Raw genomic sequence first — 25,646 nt, 5'->3', positions numbered from 1 at the left:
CTATGACTGCTTGCCAATAATTTTAATCTCATATTCATCATCATTTTCAAAATCTCTAAAAATATTGATATTACTCGTTTACTGTTTACATTATAAATTATTTATCAATACGTTGAAGTCATTGTTGAAAAATTTAACATTTTGAATATAATCCACTGAACAGCTTCAATGTGTACATTGTTAGCAAACTGTAGCACAATGTAAGTAGATGGAAAATAATCATCCTGTTTCAATATGCTACTATTATTCAGTCTCTTTCTCAGTCCGTCAAATGCCATCCTTGAGCTGTTAAAACAAAGTTAACAAGAAATCTAATAGTGATAACAAAACTAAACCATTGAACAAGCCTGATAAGGATGCTGGTTCCAATTCAGCTAATAGTTCTTTCAAATCACTAGATTTGTTCCTAAAATTAAGTGTGAATTCATCAGCAATGTTGCTAATAACCAGAACGAAATATAAACTAACAAGAAATCAATTAGATAGACACCAAAAGTCAACGACAGCAGACATAACTAATAATACAGTCAGTCAGCTGGTCACAATCAAAACAGTTGCTTGCACAAGACGTGTCTTGTAACCATACAAAGAGGAATAACTTTTGATTTATTGATTAATAATATACCTCAATCAATAGCTTGATTATTCTGCCATTGATTGGTATTTGGTTTTAGACCAAATCGTCGGAAATACTCAAATAATAACCGATTTCTGACATGTCTGCTTACTGCTATATATACGGCAGTGCCAGTACAGGAGCGGCTTAACTGCCGTACTCATGGCAGTTGCCAGTTAGAGGGTTAAAGTAGTGAAAAATCCCATTTTGGTCTCTCAAGCTGTGAATTATTAATAAAATAACATGACTAATGTAATCAACTGTTTTGTGTAAACATTGTTTATTATTTTCAGTTTGTTTATTTTTACAGTCAGTAGCCTACATTCTAATATAAGTTATTTCTAATAATGGTAGGAATAACCATTATTTGTAAAGCTGTTTTAGATTTCAGCGATTAGGTAAGTACTCGTCTACCTTAGAAAATATTTTAAAACATAAGATACTCAGAATTTGACTCCAAAGACTCCCTTTGAAGCAGTTGGCAAGAGTTATGTTAGATGATAGTTCGCTGGATTGTGCTTTTGAATGAATGTACCATTGCCAGCTCTAATTTTACTAAAATATTAACAGTATTTTTCAGTTTATAAAGAAACAAAACACGTAGTGTCATCATTAATGTAGATTTAACTGTACATTTTTATCAAATTCTAAGTATTATGTCTAAAAGACAATGTTACTATCTAACTTTTGGTACTAAAGTAAAGTAATGATTTATTATTTTACCACTCAAAATTAGGGCTAAGAAACCCTCTCTAAAACTTAACCCGAGGACCAACGGCTTTTGACTTCCGAACCACCACCAACAGCCGGGCAGGCGGGCTGTTTGCAAGGACAGGATCGCTCAGTGGTCACACATCCAAGCAGCAGCCACGCTCGATGTTGCTTGATCTGGTTATCTTGTGATTACCGTTGTACACGTTACACTGCGTCATTGGTAATAGTGTAGCATATAATTAATAAACCCGCTATATTATACTTTGAATATTATCTAACTATAAATTTAAAGACTGATATAAAACCCATCTTAATTCACTTTTGACAGAAATTGGCTACTCTGATCTGTGATATATATTTTCTTGACCGGGAAATAAGTATGGAACAAATCATACTAAGAACAAATAAATTACAATGGCCACAACTATATACCTTTTGACGTATTTTCTTGATTGTGGCAACAATGCAAACTCAACATTGGCGCCAGAAATATAATTCACTCGAACCAGCAGTGGTCATATACTCGTGCAAACCTGTCAAATTGCGTGCGAAGCCGCGGGTAACTGCTTGTATATCATAAACATGTGCTATCTCAAACAACACAATGTCATCCTATCCAGGAGCAATTAACCTGGATTATTTATATTGTTAGTAGCAGTAAAAACATAGATTTGAAAAAAATATCAAATCCAACTTTCCCTGAGGCCTATGAGACACCACCTCACCAGTTAAATTATAAGGACCCAACAGCCTTTTTAAACCTGCCATTTTTGCAAAATATATCCTGACGATTTATTACAATGCATCTGCTTTAAATTCTAGCACTCTTTAGTCCGGTTTGCAGATCTCTATTAAAAAAAAATGTTATTACATTATTTTCAAACAATTTTCATGATAGATTTCTTATTATTTAGTATAAAATATACTAAATTATACAATAATAACCATAGGAAATATTTATTCTTACAGTTACCATACTGAAAATAAATTGCTAAATTATCTCTTCTGAGATGTCTTTGACTTAAGAGTACAGGGCTAGATTTATATGTGGGCTGAAAGGGTTGTAGCCCAAGTTTGCAGATATGGTTGGGAGACGACAAATTGTGGAGGAGAAAGGTTAGAAATATATGTAAACTAATTAAAAAGTATCAAAATCAAGAGATACTATATATATATATATATATATATATATATATATATATATATATATATATATATATATATATATATATAGTACAGAAGCACGATGACCAATGCCTACCCAACATCAACCCCAGGAGCCAGATAAACCTGCCGACAAAAACTGAACAATAGCACAATGTCTAGTTGGAAGACTTATGCCCATCTAAAATCAACCCCAGGAGCCAGACAAACCTGCCGTCAAAAACTGAGTGAGTTGAAAAAACCTTCTACTGACAATAAAAGAAACGTTTTCAGTGTTTCCTTACAGGTAGCAAGATTTACAGTTAATAAGGACAGGCAAGGGGGTGTGAACCCAAAAATAAAAGTGCTGGCAAAGAAACCGCCAATAACTGCAAAAGTCCGCAGTCACAATGAAGCTCCAGAAGAATTCTTCGTAAAGCACATAGAATTCTACAAAAAAATCAATGAGAGCTATAAAAGTAGTGCTATTGAATTAGAATTGTTGCCAGAGCACTCTGAACCTAACCTTTCAAATGAACCTTGCACACAGATGGCAACCTCCTCAACAGGTCCTTTTTTAGAGGACAGCCACCTGAAAAAGGCCAAAGAATAACAATTAACACTCAAGGGCCTGGTTCATATTGAGAAAACATTTTGTTGATTTTCCAATCAAAATGTCGACCGGATCAGTAACAAGGTGGAGAGATTAAGCCATTTATAATCCTCTCTCAAGCCAGATTTGGTAGTTGTTACAGAACATGGACAACATGCAAATAACATCATAAATACACAATTAAATGGTTATACTCTGGTCTCCGCGTTTGGAAGAGTGCATAACATTAAAGGAGGGGTAGCAATATACAAAAGTAACAATATAGAGAAATGAAACTACAAGTTTGGAAATGGAACACCTCAGTATACCCCTAGTCTGTGAAGCAACAGTTGCCTCTATAGCCTAAAACTTTCTGGAAAAGAACAACTTTATCTAAAGTTTCAACTGGAAGAGAAACTTGTCCTCAACCTTATTCAATTCAAAATAAAAGCTCACCTCAACGTTCACCAGCACGGCTTCACATCTGGCAGATCTCCTGTGACAAACCTTGTCCTCTTTCAGGATTACATAATTGACGCACTAATGCTCAGGCAACAAGTTGATACTATAGAACTGGATTTCACCAAGGTTGAGAAAAATCTACAAAGATCGAGTGTCCCACACCATTTTGATAAGGAAGTTGGAAGCATATGGGTTCAAAGGAACCTTTCTCCGTTGGCTTGAGAGTTACCTCCAACACAGAATCCTTCAAGTGCGATACAGATCATACATCTCAAAAGAATTTGTTGCTACGTCTGGTGTACCTCAGGGTTCTCACCTAGGCCCTTCATTATTTAACCTGTACATAAATAATGTCACATCTCGTCTTCGCTGCAAACATCTTCTCTTTGCAGACGATTTAAAGCTTTACATGAAGATTTGCACCGCTGAAGATGCTGCACTCCTTCAGAACGATCTCACACAAGTAGATGTATGGTCTCAAGCTAACTCAATGACTCACAACCTTGACAAGTCCAGCTGCATCACTTTCCACCGCAATAAGTCTCCAGTCTTCCACACCTACTCAATCAGAGGTCATGCACTTCATAGAAGCTTATCTGTCAAGGATCTTGGTATGACTTTATCATCTAATCTATCTTGGGAACTTCACATCAGGAATATATGCAATAAGGCTGCTCGCAACTTGGGCTTGGTACTGAGACTCACCAAGCCCTTTAACGACATTCACTCATTGAAGATTTTGTACTATGCACATGTCAGACCCCATCTCGAGTACTGCAGCGTCGTTTGGTCACCGCACCAGCACTACCTTGTGGATGATATTGAGAAGATACAGAGACGTTTCTTGCGACTTGTTAGGCTTCGTCTTGGTTATAGATACATAGGTCCCCATACAAGATATTGCTACTCTCCTGAACATACCATCACTCAGTTCTAGATGCTGTATTCAGGATGTGATATTTCTCTACCGTTTGATCAACACTGAGTTGGACTGCTCTGACCTTCAAGAAAAAATCAACTTCAAAGCATCGTTTGGAACCAGAGCCATGAATTCTTTCACTAAGGTCGCAGCTTCCTCCTCTTATGCAGCAAATAGCCCAATGCTGAGGATTCAGCGGCTAGGGAACAACATTCCATCCACCCTTGACATCTTTATCGCATCCACATCTGCAATCAAAAGTCGACTTGCATCACTGTAGCTGTTATTATTATTGGCTCGTCTCTACACCTACCCTGCCTGTGTTGTGTCTCAGTGTTTCATTGTGGCGCCTTTAAAGGGCCACAGAAAGTTTTTGAGTGGTGCTTCCTGTCACGTGATTTGATGGATCCTAAATTTTACCTAGTTGCTTGTTTTTCTTGTTGTCATTTAACTAATCTTGCCATGTAATATTAGTGTAATTTATCTCACATAAGGATGTTGATATAATTAGTTTTTTATAGCTTTTTTAGTTATTTATTTTACCAACAGTTTTTCCTTATTTTATGCATTGTTTTTTGTCTTGTTAAGCAGTATTAATTATTAGTTACTTTTTCACAGTTGCCCTTTATATTAGTTAAATTGATACTTCATAGTTTATCTCTTGTTATGCATTGATCTTGGTGTCATTATTTCTTGTTGAGTCTTTTATTTTATTATCACACTTAACTTGTTTGTCAAAACTGTTACCTACGTCATAGTTCATTTCTTGTTTTGCATTGTTCTTGTTAAGCATCTTTCTTTGTTATTGTTATATATTTATCTATTTATTGTTACACATGACTTGTTATCTATTTATACTTTCTTGTTATGCATCTTACAATAATTCATATCTATTTGTTTCATTATGTATCTATTGTTTTGTTTACTGGTTGCATATTCTATTTTTTTTGTTTTAGTCTACTAATTAGTTTCTTTAGTCACTTGTTATGCATGTAGATAAAATTGAAACTTACTTGTTGAAATGGTGATGCCGTTGAAATAATAAAAAATAAAAAATTTGTATGATAGGTATATATTGGCCTCCTAATAATCTGATTAACATCACAGCAGAAGCTATCGAGGTCCTTCATAAAGTTCTGGATAACATTCCGACTCACAGCAGAGTTATTTTGATTGGGGATATAAATATTGACATTTTAAGACCTACTAGGAAACTATTATGTTTGATGAATTTCTTTTGTCCCATAACATGACACGACTCCAACTTTCAGCGACCAGAGTATATCAAGGTCATCAGTCTTCCATAGACGCTATCTGCACAAATGCTAAAATTGATGAATCTCAAGTGAAAATTCTCCATACTGGTATAAGTGACCATTTCGGACAACTTTGTTATCTGCCTCTGTCTGTTGAATAAAAAAAAAACTACTACCTCCTTTCATCAACATGTAAGTCCAGAGAACTTAACAAATCTCAAACGATATTTGGCTGAGGAATCTTTGACTAATGTACTTCAACAAGATAGTGTGGAAGAGGCCTACAGACAATATTAGGAGACAATAACATACTTTTTAGATCTCACTTGTCCAATCAAAAAATTCAGAGTTGTGGCAAAACCAAAAGCTCGACCGTGCTATGACTAAGAAGCTCTCCGCTTAAAGAAAGATTTTCTTAAAGCAAATGAGAGATATTGTCTTTCTGGCAGCCAAGAGAGTAAACAAACTTCTACGCAGCTAAAGAAGGCTTACGACTTAAAACTAAGGACCTTAAGACAAGAGGCTAGTGCTGCTCATATTGACAATGCTGCTAACAAAAATAAGGCTGTTTGGGACATCATAAACAGCGAGAGAAATCATCAGCACAAGGACACAATTTCTGGATTTGACTTCATAGTTAAAAACGGAGACAAAATTGACGACCCTATAGATATAGCCAACCATTTTAACAACTATTTCTTAACTATTGCTGATGAAACTCTCAAACAGAACCTGTGCATCAACCCAACAATGCAATTTTTTCAGAACCCACCTGTTGAAATGCTACTGACCTCTATGGAACCTACGTCAATTGAAGAAATAAGTAAAGTAATAGACTCACTGAAAACAAAATCCTCTTTTGGCTTAAATGAAATATCCTCAAAAATTCAAAAATTTTGTAAAAATGAAGTAGGTACCGCTTTTTCATATCACACAACTGTCTCTTCTGCATGTTACTTTCCCCTCAAGCATGAAAATTTCCAAAGTTATCCCTCTTCACAAAAAATCCAGTAAACACCTCATAGAAAATTTTAGGCCAATATCTTTGATTCCAACTGAATCCAAAATCATTGAGAAAATTGTACTCTCTAGACTTTTCAAGCTTCTTCAACTAAACAACCTTTTGACAGAGAAACAGCATGGTTTTATTAAGGGACGATCCACCATGACTGCAATAGTTGTTCTGTTTGAGCACATTGTTGACAATATCGAGGCTGGAAATACTGTAGTGGGAGTGCAGCTTGACTTGAGTAAGGCATTTGATTGTCTAAGCCATGACTTGATTATAAGAAACATTTTTCATCTAGGAATCCAAGGAACAGCACTTTCATGGTTCTCAGCATACCTTGAAGGAAGACACCAGGTTGTAGAAGTGACTCAGACCATAAAAAGAGTTACTACAATTTCAAGATCTGAGGTCCTGTCAATGGACCGTGGTGTACCGCAAGGATCTGTTTTGGGGCCTGTACTTTTTATATTATTTACTAATGATTTTCCATAGGTTTTACATTCATATAGTAATTTAGTCATGTATACTGACGATTCTATGCTATTAACTGCCAATAGCTCAGTGGAAAATCTAGAAATAAATTCATACATTGCTGTTAACATTGCTATGGACTACTGTAGAAACAATGACTTGGTTTTCAATGAATCAAAGACAAAACAAATTTCATTTGGGAACAAGAAGGATGACATTTCAGATCTACCAAATTTTCAATCTGTCAGCTCAACCAATTATCTTGGAATCATTGTTGACGACAAACTCTCTTGGCTAAATCATATTCATAACTTATGCCTTAAGCTTAGCTCGGCAATTTATGCCATAAAAAAGACAAAAGCTAAAAGCACGACAAAAGCCACAATAACAGCCTATCATGCTCTGTTTGAAAGCCATATGAGATATGGCTTAGCGGTTTGGGGTGGTTCAACTGAAATAAATCTCCAACGAATCCTCATTCTTCAAAAAAAGGCTCTAAGAATCATGGTCGGCTTGGGATTTAGAGAGAGCTGTAGAGGGGTATTCAAAGAGTGGAGGTTATCAACAGTAGTCAGCCTTTATATTGTAGAGTGTATTGTGATAGCTACAACTCATAATGTCCAACAGCACCAAGACATTCACTCTTACAATACTAGGCATGCCAATAACTTTATTTCGCCGATCCACAAGTTAACTCTCTCTGAAACAAAACCAACCTATGCTGGAGCAAAATTCTTCAATAATCTCCCTGATGAGCTGAAGAAAACGGAAGGAAGGAAGTTGAAGAAAAGCCTGCACTCCTGGTTCCAAGAGAGATCCTTTTACTCAGTAAAAGAATTCTTGAATTGGAGAGCCGACTCGCAGAGAATGTGAAGACCTAGGCAGCTAATGATAACAAACCTGGGAAAAATTTTAAGATACTATGTATTTGATGCCATTTCCTTCTTGATGAATGTGAAAATAAAGACATTCTTGTTTTGTCTTGACTTATATTATGGACTTAAATAAGGCAAATTCAACTATTGTAAAAAAAAAAATACTAATACTGGAATAAATTACAATGGCCATAGACATTTTTTGACATATTTTTTTTGATTGTGACAAGGTAAACTCAACAATGGCCTTGGAAATATAATTAACTAGAACCAGATGTGCTCTTACACATGCAAGGGCTATGTAATTGTGTGCGAAGCCGCAGTTAACTACCAGTATTTATATAATTAACACAGAAGATACCAACATACTATGCCGTAGTAAAACTAATAAAACACACGATACACATTGTATTATTTATATTCATCTAAAGTTTCTTTTATCTTTAATATATACATATGAAAATAGATCTTTCAGATTATAAAAACACTTGTTTCCATAGTATGTTTTAAAAATTAGTTACTTATTACTTTTAAAACTAAATAATTTCATATTGTTGTGCAAGCTCTGAGGCAGCTTGTTATACAGGGATTACAAACATAGTAAGAGCCTTTCTCAAAACTTTTGGTGGAATGCTGATACACCGGCAACATGGCCCTTGGGCCTTTGATGTTGTCGAGTACTGATTGCAGTGAAAGTGTTAATTTACTTGATAAAGCCTTCTGGTTAATCAATGACTTCCACCTGAGAGATAAGCTAATGATAATGCAGTTGCATCAAAACATATTCTATGCACATTTTGAATTATTATAGTTTGAAAAAAGGTTTAATGAAAAATGAGCTAAATAACAAGCAGTTTTTATAAGTTTAAATGTTACATATTTCTATAATTTTCTTTACCTCTATTTTCTTTACCTCGGTTGGTGCTTACCAAGGATTCCAGTCCAAAGCAGCATCAGCCACATTCCACTTTGGTACAGAGACCAGCAGCTTCCATGGCTCTGGCTCTTACTACAGAAGAGGGAATTGCCAGAGTGATGAGAGATCTTCCTTCAAAAAAATCAAACGATTTGAATCATGTTTCGACGTGGCTTCTTACACAATATGCTCAGCACCTGTTGAGGCCTCTTGAACATTTGATAAATCTCTCTCTTCGCTCAGGAATATTTCCATCTTCTCTGAAAAAAGCCAAAATTACCCCGATATTCAAAAAAGGTGACCCCAAATTAGTTCAAAATTATCGTCACATCTGAATTTTACCAGTTTTCAGTAAAGTTTTTGAAAAGATCTTTCTCAGTCGACTCTTGAATTTTTTGGAAAAACACAACTTACTATCATCAAACCAGTTCGGTTTCCGAAGTGAGAAGTCGACAATAGACGCAGTCGTTGGGCTGGTCGAGATGATAGTAGAAGGAATTGAAAGTCACAGAGACACACTTAGTGTGTTTCTTGACTTATCTAAAGCATTTGACTGTGTTGATCACAACACCCTAATTCACAGACTGGAGTATTACGGGATACGAGGAGTGCCACTCTTGTGGCTTGAATCGTATCTCAGTAATAGAACACAATTCGTAAAAATTTCTGACATACGGTCGGAAGGTGGTGAGCTGGGTTGTGGGGTTCCTCAGGACTATATTCTCAGTCCGCTACTCTTTCTATTGTATGTCAACGATGCTGGCTCATCTTTGCACCAAGGACAAATAGTCCAGTATGCCGATGACACGACTCTCTGTTTCAAAGGAAAATCAAACACACAACTTGAAATGACAACATTCACTGAGCTCAACAACTTAATTCAATTTTAATGAGCTCAATCTTAAAACAAACCCGTCAAAATCGGTGTTTGTTCAATTTTGTTTGCGGCTGACCGTCTCTGATCAAAGTCCTATAGTGATGTTGGGGAAGACTGAGATCGAAGAAGTCTACTCAACTAAATTCCTTGGAATACACCTTGATCGAGGGTTGACATGGGATAGTCATGTAGACAACGTTTGTTCAAAATTGTCCTCAGGCATTTATGTTTTGAGGCAGCTATCCAAATACTGTCCAACTCAGGTACTGATGACGGTGTATTATGGATTGATATACCCCCACCTGTCATACGGAGTGGTCTTGTGGGGAGGCTGTGCAAATATACATTTCTCTAGAGTGTTTACACTCCAAAGAAAAGCTGTTCGAACAATTGCAAAACTACAATGGAGAGTGTCATGCAGACCAGCATTCAGAAATCTGAAACTGTTGACATTACCCTGCCTCTACATTTTAGAGACGTCTGTTTTTCAAGTCAAAATGCAATCACATCAGAGGTAGTGATATGTGTATATGAGTGTTCATATGAGACTAGAGGCAGGGACAACTACCGAACTGGGAGACACAGGACGGTAGTACATGAGCGTTTGCCTTCTCAGGCAGGAGCTCAGTTTGTCAACAAACTGCCGAATTTATAAAAAGTGCCGCAATGCCTAAGGCTTAAAGGTTATTTTTGACGATGGAAGGATTGTGAAGGAAACAGGATTTTTTCCGGACATTTGCCATCGTTCAGTGAAACAAGAAAACAGTAACACCCAGTGTTACTGTTTTCTTGTTTCACTGAACGATGGCAAATGTCCGGAAAAATCCTGTTTCCTTCACATGCCTAAGGCATTTAAAACTCGTCTGAAAACTGCATTGCTCTCAGAAGCTTTTTACAGTACAGACGAGTTCATGGCACATGTTTGGGTGACCACATAATTGGCTGACAGACGCTGGTGCTAGAGTGGGAAATTCGAATGAATGAGCATGTAGGATGGATGGAATAAATTGTATGTATGAAAGTAACCTAGATGTCATGTATGAATCCAAAATTTTAGCCTATTTTCTTCCTTGACAATTGCTATAACATGTACATGTTCTAAAGCAATAAAATTATTATTATTATTCATGCTGTATTAATTTTAATTTGTGGCATTACAGGGTGATTGAAGCAATTAATTTTTGTAAGTATTCAAAGGAAAAGAAATGATGCCATTTTTTGGAATTTACACTCCAAGAAAGCCAAATCCAAATATAAGGTGAGTTCCAATAGATGTTTTAAACTTCTATTAAAATCATTATCGGTTGATATCATGCAGAACATCATATAAAATTAGTCAGTTATAGGTATAAAATTATGAAGATACCATCTTGATAATTAAATTCTGAGGCCAAGTTGTATAATGAATGGAAGAAAAAAATCTTCCAGTAGAAGAAGTAGATGGCAGCACAATGTAAGCCTGGAGCAGTTATTGTAGATAATCAAGTGAAGCAAAAAAGTGTGCTATTCCTTGGATAGGTTATTTGCTGAGGGATTCTGCCATCACCACACACTATCACCTAATCTTATAGCATATACTCTTTATCCTGCCGAGCAGTAATTCAAAATAGGCCCCGAAAAGTCAGTTTAAAAATTTGTGAAATATATTTTTTTTATTTTTATATTGATACTTCATATTGTGTTGTTACAAAAACATTTTGTGACAAAATCGTCATTTAACCACTTTTTTATATATAAAAACAAATTTTTTACAAAAAAAACCCCAATTTTGGTTGTTACCAGTTGGAAGCTTCCTAAACACGTTCTTCCGATCATTATATAAGTCTTGTCCTAAAATATAAATTTATTATTCATGAAGGGCATAACACTAATCAAGGTACATTTTTGGTTGCCATAAAACAGTTGAACTGATATGAGCTTAGCGTTTGGTGGGAGCTAGCTGGCCCTTTCCATTAGCGCTACACATTATTCTCAAAATATGCTTTTGACACCTAGTGGGTGTGATTAGGACTAAATCAGTTTGCTTCTAAAAATTACCAAAAAATTGTTGGGTAGATTAAAAATAAGTAAATTAACATGTACGTTCATACTGCTTTAAGATAAAGACAAAAACTCAACATTGATCTTGTTAGGTGTGTCTGTTAGTGCAGTAACTGTTGCGATTACTGTTCAGAGGGTTAATACCCAAGATCACAACACTACACCAAGAAGTACACTTCGTTTTATGTTGTTGCCAGTAATGTTTTACGAGCATTTGAGGTGAGGTAGAACATGTATATTTTTTCCATGATGTTAGATACTGTAGTATAAACAAATATTCACATTCAGGTACCAGAAAAATGTTAAGGTATAAAATTAAAATTTGATTTTTGCGATAAAACAACAATTCATTTTAGGAACAAAAACTCAATTCTCAGTGAAACCCGAGGAATTTTGACACAAGGTTTGTATTTATTTATATATTTTTATTTATAGAGATGAAATATGTGTGTCATCAAAGAGACTTATTTATCAACTCATGAATCTCAACCCTCTGGTATACATGTACTTGGCAATAACTCAAGTGATTGGGTGCCCCCACCTTCATCACCTGATCATCCCGTTGAATAGTTAATCAATCTGTCCAAGTTTATGTTTTCAAAATTCATCAAAAATTAAAAATATAAAATAAAAGCTATTAAATTGCTCAGATAAGGGTAGTAAAAGTGTAAAACTAATACTAATAAATGACTACTGTTATGAATTAGAGAAACAATTACAATGAAACTTACCAATTACTACACACAGACTCAACCAAAGGATTTAACAAAAATCATAAAAACATTTTTGTCGATCATACAAAATAAATTTAGCAGGTAGAGAAAATCTAATGATAACAAATCATTTCCTCAAAAATAAACCATTTCCAAATTCTACCCTTAATATAACAAAATAAATCCTATAATAAAAATGATTTTCATGTTCTACAATGAACAGGCGGAAACCAAAGATATTTTTTCAAAACCACCTTGAGTCATAAAACAACATAATTTTCAATTTTGATTTTTTACTCTTTGGCATTTTGGATGAAACATCAGCTGTGAAGTATTTGTTTGTTATTTATTTTTCAGTGAGAGTGATGTTTTCTTGTTTATGTAAATAACTTGTATTTATACACTTTTATGTCTGAATAAGTAGCCTAGACTGAAAATGTACAAAAATGTACAGAAAGTTTAACTTCATTCTTTTCATTTTGGTTTTATATATTTGAAGGGGATTTATTTATATATATACAAGATGTTCTCAAAAGGGTTGTCACAAACTTCTGTGGCTATTAGTACTCATTATTCCAGAAAAATAATGTCCTATTATTAACATTGGTCAAAAAAATGTGTCATTTAGCCACTAGCCGCTATTTTGTATTTTTTCTAAAACAATTATTATATCTAGAACTAGTAAAGCTACAGATACCAAACTTTGCACATCAATTATGACAAAATAAGAGGAAAAATTCAAAAACATAATTGTGATTTGCTTTGTTTACAAAATGGCACCTCATGAAAAATTAAAAAATAAAATAAAAACACCAATATAGTTATGCAAAATTTTCAAGATGGCAACTATTTTGCTATTTTTATTACAATTCTAACAAACAGCTTATGCCTCTCATCTGTGAAATTTTTGTTGCTCCCAGCTTGTGAACATGTACCTTTAAGTAATCATGCGTACTTGTGTTTTGACGGATTTTGTTGAAAAGACACTGTTGAAATTATAAGCAAAATTCCAAAATGGTATCTTTCGACAGTTGAAATGAGGCAATCCTCAAATGTAAAATTCCAGCTCTAACACAGAAGTCCTTAAAGGTAAGTTATGTTCCATTATGTAGTTTTCATCATGGACATTGTACCAGCTTTTTATTTACATTGTAATAAGAGAAAACATATTATATAATTAATATTTGTGTATTATCATTGTCTGACACAAGCGTGTCTGGTGGACCTTCAAACAAGAATACTTGACAAAGGGAATTGATTGTTAATTCAGTTATAGTATTATTCATCTTAACAACAAAAGAAAATTTGAAAAACCATCAGTATCAAATCGACCACATACTATTCCAGAATAATCCAGCAAAATCTATATGAATTCTTTCCCCATGGATTTTTTTAGAGAAAGCCAATCCTTGAATTCTTGTTTTGGTCTTGGTTGGACTTACTGACACTGAGTAAAAGACTTTTTGAGGCTCATCTATGTCTTGATCCATTTGAAACCACCAACAATGCTGTCTTGCCATTTGCTTCATATGAACAATACCCTAGTCAGTGGTATGGAAGTAATTAAAGAACAGATGTTTTTAAGCTTTGATGAAACTACAATATGAGGATACTCACATTGAATTATGAGTACGTCATAATGTACAGTAAGACCATATCTACGGTTGAAATACAGTTTAACATCATTGTTTGGAAGAGAATATGGTCAACCATGTGCCATATAGAAAAGTACATTTTGAAAAATGTGATCCTTGTTTGTTTCTTCAGGTACATGCTTTAACCTATCAGAAAGTTAAAAACATTATCAATTAGTTCTTCTGTAATCCAATTACACCATTTCTAAGTTGTCAAATATAAAGTCAGGACCACAGGGTAAAGCATTACATTCTGATGTTTGTCACTTGATCTGTAATGAATGGAAAAATGTTAGCTCATTAGGTGATTGCCCTTCTTTCAAGTCTGGTTAGCATAAATGGGTAATTGCTTTATCAGGTTGAAAAAGTTACTAGTGGATTAGTAAATGGACTGTTTTTTTCTCTGATGAGTAGAGAAACAAGAGGGATGATGATTTGTAAAAATTAGGAACATCTATCTCTCTAAATCTGGCACTGTCTTTTACAAAATCATTAGGTGTGTGAAGGACTGTAATGTCTCTAATATAATCATTAACTAATGATTGGTGACAACCAGGTCTCATACATTTAAAATTTCAAGAACTAGCAATTCCTTGTAGATTTGTTATCCAATTCTATGATTGTTTCTGATTTCATTGGTAGTTCTGAGAAATTTGTATCGAGCAAATGTGTTTTGATACAAAGTACAGTTCTCTGAAGTTTGTTTGTAATGTTCTTGTAAAATTGATTTTGTATGTCAGTACAACCCTTGATTATGAAACTTTCTAAGAAAAATGAACTGTCTACCCAATGCTGAAAGCTGTTTCTGTTTGAAACCCTCGACGAATGTGCTATCTAGTGGCATGAACAACAAACGCGCAATCAGTGACTGGTGAGCAGTGTGCTAAGACAAGTGTCATGGAACTAGTGCAGCACACGCAACTTGAAGCTGTTGCAACAGTGAAGCGATTTAACACACCCACAGTGCACACTTTCCATAGCTGTCCGACAGCCCTGCTCGTACCCAGATTAAAAAAATTATAATCAGGATTATCCCTTATCTATATGGATATAAATACCAAAAAGAGCTATTTAATAAAGTGACCCATTATTATAAACACTTTGTTATTTATATTTAATGCAAATAAAAACAGCAGTAAGATCTCAAAATAAAACAAAATATTTCATAATCCATGTGTTTATTGATTTTTGTATTTTTTAAATTTATTCTTTGAAATAACAATTACAAATCATTTTATTCATAAATCCAAAAACCCTAGTGGGTTTTGTCTGCATTTTCACTAAATACACTAATTACTAATTCTATGCTTTGAATTAATTTGTGGTCAAGTCCAAGCAGTTTTATTACACCTCACCAATAATGCAGTTACAATATAAAAAATAATAAATACAAATTTCAAATTAACATACAAACATTTCTCGAAAAAAAACAATAGCAATAGCTAACAATTACAAAAAAAAAAACACTTAATCCCTAACAACAATAAATAAATACTCAAGGATAACAATAAACAACAAACAGAACAAAACAAATATAAAATATGCATAATTTAACTTAGTAAAAATATACCCAAAAACATGTTTAAATTACAGATAAAATTATTCAAAGAACGACAAAATAAATGTGTGTGTGTGTCACAAAAACTATCAAAAATTAATAACATCAATTAATATAAATATGTACAATGGATGGATACATTTAGTATAATATGATCCCTGGGGAAAAAAACTGATTAATACAGCTACAAAGAAACATAACAACAACCAGTAATATTTAATTTAATTTTTTCCATAACAACTCTTGTAATGCAATTTTTAAATAATTTACAACTCTTAGCATTTTTAACATTGTTTGGAAGCATGTTAAAAACTATAGGCACATAAACTTCCAGAGTTCTACTTCCATATGTGTTGCTGAATAAAAGGTATAAACAAGATAGTTTTTTTCTGACTGAGTAAATATGTGTTTTTTATTTTATAAGTGTCAACTCTTAAATAATCATTAATTATTAAAAATTTAAACAATTTTTCTATTTGTAATCGATTTAAGTTTTCAAAAACATCAGCATATTCTGGTAAAACTTTCAAATTATTTGGCATAATACATTTAAGTGTCCGTTTTTGTAGGTTTTCTATATTTTTTAAATGATAGTTGGGTGCATTTCCCCAAGCTCTGAGCCCATATATTTTAACAGATTCACACAGTGCATCATATATTGTTAACAGTGTTTTTCAGGGTAGATATTGCTTTAAGTAGTATAGTTTACAAGAGTAGACTCTGACCTTTTTACATACTTTCTATGTGCCTATCCCACTTGAAATTGTGATCAACCAGTACCCCTAAATATTTAAAAACTAACATTTTATAAAATACTATACTGACAATTAATTAATAAAATTACATGTTTTAGCATGTAAACAATTATAATCATGATGTTTAATATCAACAATTTTACATTTAAATGATGGTGAGTGTATATGCATTAATTTTGATTTAGCGGCATTTATAATTAACCCATTGTCATGGCACCAACCATATAAGACTGTTAAAATCGATTTGCATATTTTTCCTTAGCCTCTGTTAAAAATCTCCAATTGTCATACTTATACCTGTTTTACATGCTTACAATTGTATTACTCAATTCCTCTAAAAAACCCTTAATATTAGTTTTAGAGTGGTCTGTACATAGCTAAGATACATACAGACATGCTATGTATTATTCTTAAAATTTTTAGTCAATATAATTCCTTCAAAAGTAGTGTTTTTAAGATTTATGCTTTGGCTAACCATATGAATATTTCTTACGAAAAATACAAATCCCTCCCCCTTCCCTTTTTCTCTTATATTAAAAAAAAAGTTTTCAAAAACATTGAGGTTAAACAATTCTTTCAATTTTCCTTTAAATTTATCTTTGTAAAACACAATTACATCCAGAAATTTAATGTATTCTTGAAAAATTATTAAAAATTCATTCCAGTGCTTTTTCAGGAATGCGATATTTAAATGTAAAATAGATATACTCTCAGTAAAAATTATTTAATTTACTATATCTTATTAGTGTTTCTACATTCATTAAAACTACTACTAGCTATACTATCACCATTTAGTACAAAATCAACCATTCACAAACAATTTCCCTTTGCCCTAAGCTTTGCTACTTTAAGTTTTTACTTAATTAGTTCCAAGTCATCCTCTTTTACAATCAGTATAACTCTGCTATCCGGGCCTTCTTTACTCGCACAAATCCATTTCTATACCAGACAAACTGATAGTCAAGTCCTCTGGCTTTAAGTTTGGCTATCTTCAACAAATTCTGATAAAAGGAATGATTCTCACCAACAAAGATTCTTCCTCCCTTGATTCTTCCTCCCTTGAGTCCTGTAGTTTCAGCATTAGTCACAACAGTTTTTCTAGCTTCCAATAGTCTATCACGGATCTCCATCTGGGGGAACTGAACAATTATGGTTGCTGGTCGGTTTTTCTTTTCTTGTTTTGGCAAACGATGTGCAATTTCGATGTCATCCTCTTTCAAAGACGCACCCATTTTATAGGCTGTGCATCGTTACTACTCCTTCCACATCTTCACCTTGACCTTCAGTAACTTCATTAAACTGTAGATTTTTTATTACGACCGTACTGTTCCAGCTGGTTTACTCTAGAGGTCAACAATGTTATCTGACAGCCTTTAGCATCAACAATTGCTCCTAAGCTGCTTAATTTTTTTTCCATTTCTGGTAAGCATTTTAGACTGTCCTCAATTTGATCTGACAAAAATTGCTGACTAATCTTTATCGCCTCATTTACTTTTTTCAATGAAATTATGTCAGCTTTTATTCCCTGTATCAATTCAAGTTTTTTATCAATACTTGACATAATTTCTGAAAAATCAAATCCCTGAAAACCCATTGATTCATTAAGGTTGGGGGAACCTTTTGCTTCATCTGCTTTGTTAAGCTTATGAGAACCATATTATTTTGTGACTCTTACATTTTAAACAAAACCAACTCAATTTTGCCTCCTCTGTAATTTTGGAAAAAACTGTCCCTTATTCCTGCACAGTGGTAGTAATATTTTCTACTACAGTCATCCTTAGAGCATTTTATTAAATTTTAGGATTCCAATATAGGATCCTGACATTGCTCACAATTCCTGTTTGAACAAAATTAAAACTAACCTATTGTGGAGCTAACAAGAACAGGTTCACTGATAAGAGCACTGCACTGAAGACATCCACTCTCCACAACTGCTGGACTAAGACTGAAAATTAATGAAAATTGAAGTTTTCTCATTATAAAAATAAAGCGTTAGCTATTACAAATTTTCTTAGAATATGTCAGCATAAGTTTTATATATTACACGGTTCATAGGATCCATATGCTGAGGACACTAGGATAGTAATTTATTATGTGTGTGTTTAGTTTAGTATTAATCTTAAATGTTATGTTATTTTGTATAATATAAATCAAATGATACAAAAACTATGAAATTTTAGTTTTTGTTTGACATTTCTGTGTGATTCAAAAATATTCTAGATCACTAGCATCACTCAATACCAGACAAAAGTAAACTAAATTTGTATTGTTTTATAATCTTCAAGATCGCAAATATCTTAAAAGTGGCATCTCTAGATTCATCAAATAATTTTCCTTTTAGGGCAGATGGGGGAAGCGGTGGTTGCAACTTTGGTGGCAAGTACGTGACCACATATAATCGTATATAAACTGGCTGTTCACACTCGTCCTATAAGGATAAAGGTTTCATATTCAACTTACCAAACTTAACACAATCACATTGTGATTCTTCAGCATTTTCAACCAAGTTTGTATCAAAAGTATGCATGATTGGTTTCCAGGAAGCAAAAATCAAAGGGAATGCCTTCTTCCCATATCAAATAATTGGTATTAAATTCAAAATTGAAGTACAAATTGGTTTATAGTATGATTTTAGGAAGTAATTTTCTCAACATGTCCTACAGGTGGGCTCCCTACCCACTGTTTGACGGGGGATATTTTTAATACCAGACTTTCAGTACCTTAAGGTATCTTCCTTTTATTTTTACTGACAATGAAGCCAATTATTTATCAAGCAACATTGCTGCTCCAACTAATATATTACCTACCATGCCATTGTTAAACACTGTCTTGCTTTGGAATCAAAGTGTCTGATTCTTTTTTATAAAAATAGGTAGGATGTTTAATAATTCATTGTATGTTAATGTTTAAAAACATGGCTGTTTCAGTGAACGGATTACTATGGCTTGTGTAGAGTTGGAGAGCTTGTTGAATAAACTGGAGCCATTCATTGTCTTGAAACGACACTTAACTAATCTTAAACAAGCTTTGTTCCATTCTCACACCAAGGTGGTGCAGGTTGCGGTTAAACAGGTAAAATTATTGTTTACTATTTAGGTATACTGTTTTGCTGATAAGACTAAAAAAGCTCAAAAACTTAATTTAAAAACTATCAATAACTATTTTCCAAGTCTCACCTAAGATCCTTGTTATAGTAGACGTAAACTAAAGTATAAATGCCATAAAGATTACAGTTTATTATGAATAATTGAGTACAAAAATCCAGAATAGTACTGCTGGGGTGGAGCTTGTCTACCATGTAATTCTTCGATTGTAGCACAGCTCATGTCATTGCTAGTTCAGAGCAACCCTTGCCATAAATCTGACTTGTCCTGTTTGTCTGTTGTGTCTGAACTATTTTGTGTTTCCTCTTTGTTTGTTATGGTAGTGAGTTTAAGTTTACAACATGCAATTGTACAATTTTGCTTCCTGCTTAGTAAACGACCAACTGCCCAAACAAATGAAAATGTTGAGAAGTATCAAGAACTTGTGCCCAAAAACATCTGACAGACTATTGAACAATAATTGTCTGAGGTATATGGAATAACTGAGAGATAGATCAGCAAATTTTAGCTGAAGATTTTGGGGTGAAAATGGTTGCTGCAAAATGTTTAGTCTTGAGTTCTGATTTGACAGACTAAAAGAACATTGAGTTTAAACTTGTGCTTTGGAAGGACAGCTTGAAACTGATCCAGATTTCTTCTTAAGTATCGTTACTGGTGATGTGCTATGGTTAATACCCTGAAACAAAGCAACAGCCTAGTTAACAGGAGGCTGTCACTGGGTCGATCAGCGTAAAAGCTATTATCACTCGGCTTTTGGCTGAGGAACAAGACCAGCTGTAACCAGTCCGGACTAATTTTTACCAACATAAACAGATATGTAGAGGTCCTTTGCTCGTCATGCATACTCTCCCGACTCTTGTGATGAGATTGGTATCTGTGAGGCCTAATGATTGATGGTTAAAATATTATTGATCAATATTAACAAATTAATTATGATAGTTAACCCTCTTAGTGATAGAAGCCGCTCTAGCGACATTCATTCGTTTAATATGAATGATAGATGTCGATGCGTCGACGTTCAAACATGCCTTCGAACTCGTCATCGCTGCTCGGCTATCTTCGGTTAAATTCGACCGTTATTTACTGCATTGTGTACAGAAATGTCTTCTCTTTCCTCTAGATCTGTCTCCAGATGAATTGTTAAAAGAATAAACAAATAGCTGGTATTTGTTACGACGTTGTTTGTGTTTTACTCGCAGTCACTAACCTATGACTTGTGTCGGCGTGTTTACCGGTGTTATTTCATTTATTCTGATCGTAATACGTTCGAAATGGCGGATGATTTACGTTGAGAAGATATTAGAAATGTTTTAGAAGAACAAATGAGTGAAGTGAGTGACAGTGATATCAGTGCAGACAATTTTCCCGATGATTATAATTCAAATCCTGGTGCAGGCCATTCCCTCCAACGCTTACCAGGAAGACAAGAGCGGCTATGTATTGTATGTGGCCACACAAAAAAAGGGGAAGATCGCGATTCTAGTGTCCAGGAAGCAATTCTGGTATTCATAGAGAGTGTTTCCATAAATTGGATCATTTTTGGAGACCAAAGTATCAAGGGAGGAAGAGAAAGCATGATAGTAGTAGTGCCTCGGAGTGAATGCAACGGTTTCTTCCATGTACATAGTGTATAATATTTCCATCATACACAGTTTTTTCAAGTAAAATATTGTGCGAAAACTGTATATATTATTTATCTTCATGAAATTTAGAAAAAATTTGCTATCTTCAAATCTTTGTTTAGTGAGTTTTATACTATGTGGTTTTTGTGGTAAAAAAATGCAGTTTTTTTTATTTTTGAGCAAGTTTTAAGGGATATGTACAAAGGAAAGTAGTTTTATTTACTTTAAAATCGTTCTTTATGTTTTTTATGAATATTTTGGTATATATTATATTGTATTTCCAATAAAATTAATAATTTTTATTAATTTTTAAGAAACTCCCAGCGAAACACTCCAAATGCACCTATCATTCATAATAAACATATTCATCACTAGGAGGGTTAGGTGAATTAGATGTGGGAGGTTATGTGGTAACTGGGCAACGGGAATTCATTATTATTGGCTGCATACATTTTAAAAAGCACAATTATTTAAAAAGTGTGTAATATAAAGTTATAAATTTCTTCATCAAAGCACATTTGCAAAAAATGTTAAAATAAGTTTCACCAAGTGAAAGGTATCACTACATTTGAATAATATTTAGGCTTTGCATATAATCTTTCTAATAAAAATATTTTGTAGACTGGTTATTTATTGAGTTTATGGATTTTAATTGTATTTGTATCTATCTCTGTGTACAGAATACCAGGAATTTATGTAGATAAGATTTTCATTGATAACGTTTAAAATTGCTAGACAAATTGAAAAACCACTCATTAAAAGCTAATTTTTAAAGCATCTGATATTAATAATGATGTTTTAAATCCAAACCTGCCTCAACAAAACCAATTAAAGTGTGTAGTTGCCTTGGTTTATGGCAAATTTTAAAGAGCCCACTAGAGTTATATATTTATCTACTACTTGTATTGTTGTATTGATAATGTTTTTTCTGACTTTAAATCAACCGTCAGGTGCTAGAGGTGGTAGCCTCAGACCATAATGCGTTGTTGTTAGCATTAAAAAAATTTGAAGTGCTGTCCTCTGAATTATTTCTGAGTAAACAAATAAATTTATATATTAAAAAATTTAATGTTTTCTGTGTCAATAAAAATGACAATTGAATCTGAAAGATGCCAATCAAACAATATTTATAAAATTACAGGAAGGTATTTAGAAACGTAATTACATTAGCAAAATTAAAGTATAATGACAAATTTATTCAAAAGTCTGAGAATAAATCAAAAGCAGAATGGATTATTATGAAAAAAGAATTAGGAATGAATAAAGATAGTGAAATACGCGTTGAAATTACAGTAATAAAGAAAATGTAAGCCAGACTATGGGAAAATATTAGTGATATCAATGACTATTTTATTGGTGTTCAGGGATCTAATAAAACCTCAAACAAAAACAGTTACAATGAGTTACACTGTAATATCAAACAGTCCTTTCAACAATTTTCAAAAATAAATTCAAAATAAACATTAAGTGTGGACTCCTAAACCTTTTTTTTAATTATTAACAAATATTTAGAACTTAATGTACAAATAGATGTGCAATACGTTCAACAAGTATGCATTGTACTGACTTTGAATTACTATCTTCAATTTCTTAGAGTCTTCTTGACAGTCCCATGATTGCTGCAGAGCTGCCTTCAGGTTCTTTTATAGTTAAAAGAACATCATCATTTTGTAGTGCAGGTCGTATTTAATACAGAAAAACTAAAACTTTTTACATTTTAATCATTTACTCAGAGTAGACTTTTGGAAGTCTCTAAACAAATAAGTCACCTGTTAATTACTTTTTCATAATAATTTGGTTAAACTTGCTATTTTTTGCAATTAATTCAATATCAGGATATGTGTTTATACATATACATAAATTTAATGACTGTCAATAAAACGTATAAACTATCTACTTAAATTTCACATTCAGGAAAGAAGGTAATCTTGAATATATGCACAGTTACCTTCATTTACTCACAAAGTTTTGGTTCATTATCTTCTTCTGCCATGTCTAGAATTGGTATGTTTCAGGAGCTCTCACAGTTGAGACAGATGCTGGAGCAGCTGGGTCCTTCCTGCTTTTATATAGCAATGTCTAATCATCTGCCACGTTTACTTGTATTTGCAAGTAATATGTTTCAAGACTGCATCTGATGCTGGTGGCAAACGTGTTGGTATAGGGACCAAACCCTTTTTAGTTTTCTTCCAGCCCAATTGTTAAGGATCTTTTTGATTTCCAAGCCAATCTTGAACCTGAAAGTACAAGATATGTTGCTGTGCTTCAGCTTTTGTTGGAAGCAGAGATGCCAAATACAGATGATTTGTTAGCAGTCCTAAGATAGCACTTGTATCTTAAGTTATCTAACGATGCTGGTTCTTTGACTACAGTTCTTATAGTAAACTCAATTTGGACATTACATTACTACACAAACAATGACATTGCACTATAAAATTAATACGGTGACGGGAATGAGTGAGTACTGACTGCAGTAGCAGAGAGTCATGTGTATTTAAATTATATGTAATAATATAAAAGAACATTTGTTTAAACAATGTTTTAAATTTCATTGCTGTATCATAAACAAAAAGAGGTTATAATAGTATAATCAAACTTACATTTTTACCTAATTAAATTGCTGCCACCAGGACTGCAGAGGCTTATTTGACTATTACCTCAATGGGTTAATGATCATTTTATTTATTAATATTAAATTCTAGATATAGTAAATTGTAGAGAGATCTGCAAGTTTCACAAAAACCCTTTACATATTTTTTTAAATTATTTTAACTGCATTTAATTATCCAGTTTAAAATCTAATTAATTATATTTATTAGAGTAGATAGACAGGAGAATACTTTCTAAAATCAATTTAAAAATTGTTTATTAATTAGCAGTTCATTAAAGTGGACTTAAAAAAAATCCTTGTACTTGCTGAATAATTTAGATTTTATTCTCAAAAGCTTATACAACCACTTTTTTAACTTTTTTAAAACTCAAATAAAATAGAGTTTATAATTTAACTCAAAATAAAATATAATTTTCTCTATTATAAACAAGGCTAAATAAAACTGAAGTAAAAACTTCATAAAAATTTCTTTGTACCAGTTATGTTACAACCTGTTACTGTTATTACAGACCCGAAGTTCAAAATGTAATTTAACTATGTTTCACGCAAAAATATTTACTCAAAACCATATCTTGATGTATAAAAATTATTCTGACTGTTGAAAACTAAATGGTTATAACAAGAAACTTTTAAATGATGTTAAAATTGAAGACTATTATGAACAATACGTGCAACGACATTTACTTTCTTGAAAACTTGTGTTAATTATAAAGTGAATTAAAATCTCCTTGTTTCTCTTTTGTATCAAAATTATACAATATCCCTGTAAAGGAAAGCTAACATTAGTTGACAACAAAACTCCCATTTGAAAATCTTCATTCGACTATATAAAAGCTACTTATGCAATATCCTGCACAGAAGTTAGTTAAAAAACAGTTAATTATGTGTACGTATTGGAAATGACACGATCGCTGTAAAATTCAAACAAGAATTATAAGTTTTATCATTAATTACAATTACAAAATTTCAAGAATACTTTTTATATGAGATTTTATTTTTTAACTGCTAAAAACCAATAATTGTTATATTTGATATTTAGCAAAAAAATAAGAACATTTAAAAATAAAATATTATTTACACAAATTAATACAATTTAACAGATATAAATCAAAACAAAATTTATATGATTATCAAATAATAATAACATAATCTGTAATAGTCATATTGACCATGTGATCAGCAGAATTAATTCACACAGGGCTCTATCTCAGAAACAAATTTATTTTCTATGTAGTGATTCAGTTACAAAAATGATATTTTATGCATATGTAAAATGACAAATATGTTTATGGAGGTACACCTGTACCCAAAATCTAAACAGAATTCTTATTTTACAGAAAAAACAATAAGAATTATCTTTAATTGGAGCTAATGAGTCTGTTAATGATAATTTTATTTTTCTTCAAATATTACTTGTGTATCGGCTATCAGAATGCATCACACATTTTATAAACCATTGTTGCGACATCAGAATATAAAGTTCATAAGATACATGGAAGCTAAATTAATAAATTCTTGTCCAAAATACATAAAAAAGAAAGCAACAATTTTAAATTAAAAAAAAAAGCTCAGACTATCCAGTAAGCAAAGCTTTATATTCTTCAAACGATTTATACTGTGTTGTCATTAACAAAACTAAGGTATTTTTTATTAAGTTAGTTTAAAATTTGACACTATTAAATTTGTACTGTGTTTATATAAAGAGATTTGACTTGACTAAGAATGAATACTTTGTCGGAGTAAATATCAATACAATAGG

At 32.9% G+C, this 25,646-nt stretch overlaps 1 protein-coding gene across 5 annotated transcripts in view; it reads left to right on the top strand.

Annotated features, from left to right (window-relative positions):
* The window catches only part of LOC124360635, a 57,550-nt gene that overhangs the window by 3,808 nt on the left and 28,096 nt on the right, over positions 1-25,646 (top strand). For all 5 annotated transcript variants that reach the window (XM_046814416.1, XM_046814418.1, XM_046814417.1 and 2 more), the window contains exons 2-3: positions 11,011-11,108; positions 19,478-19,622. In XM_046814416.1, coding sequence (XP_046670372.1) covers positions 11,056-11,108; positions 19,478-19,622 — 198 coding nt within the window. In that variant the 5' untranslated portion in view covers positions 11,011-11,055. The remainder of the gene's footprint in view (positions 1-11,010; positions 11,109-19,477; positions 19,623-25,646) is intronic.

Source organism: Homalodisca vitripennis, chromosome 4 (assembly GCF_021130785.1).
Source record: "Homalodisca vitripennis isolate AUS2020 chromosome 4, UT_GWSS_2.1, whole genome shotgun sequence".
NCBI classification, from domain to species: domain Eukaryota; kingdom Metazoa; phylum Arthropoda; class Insecta; order Hemiptera; family Cicadellidae; genus Homalodisca; species Homalodisca vitripennis.
The sequence above is the reverse complement of the archived record's forward strand: the minus strand, read 5'-3'. Positions and strand labels throughout refer to the sequence as shown.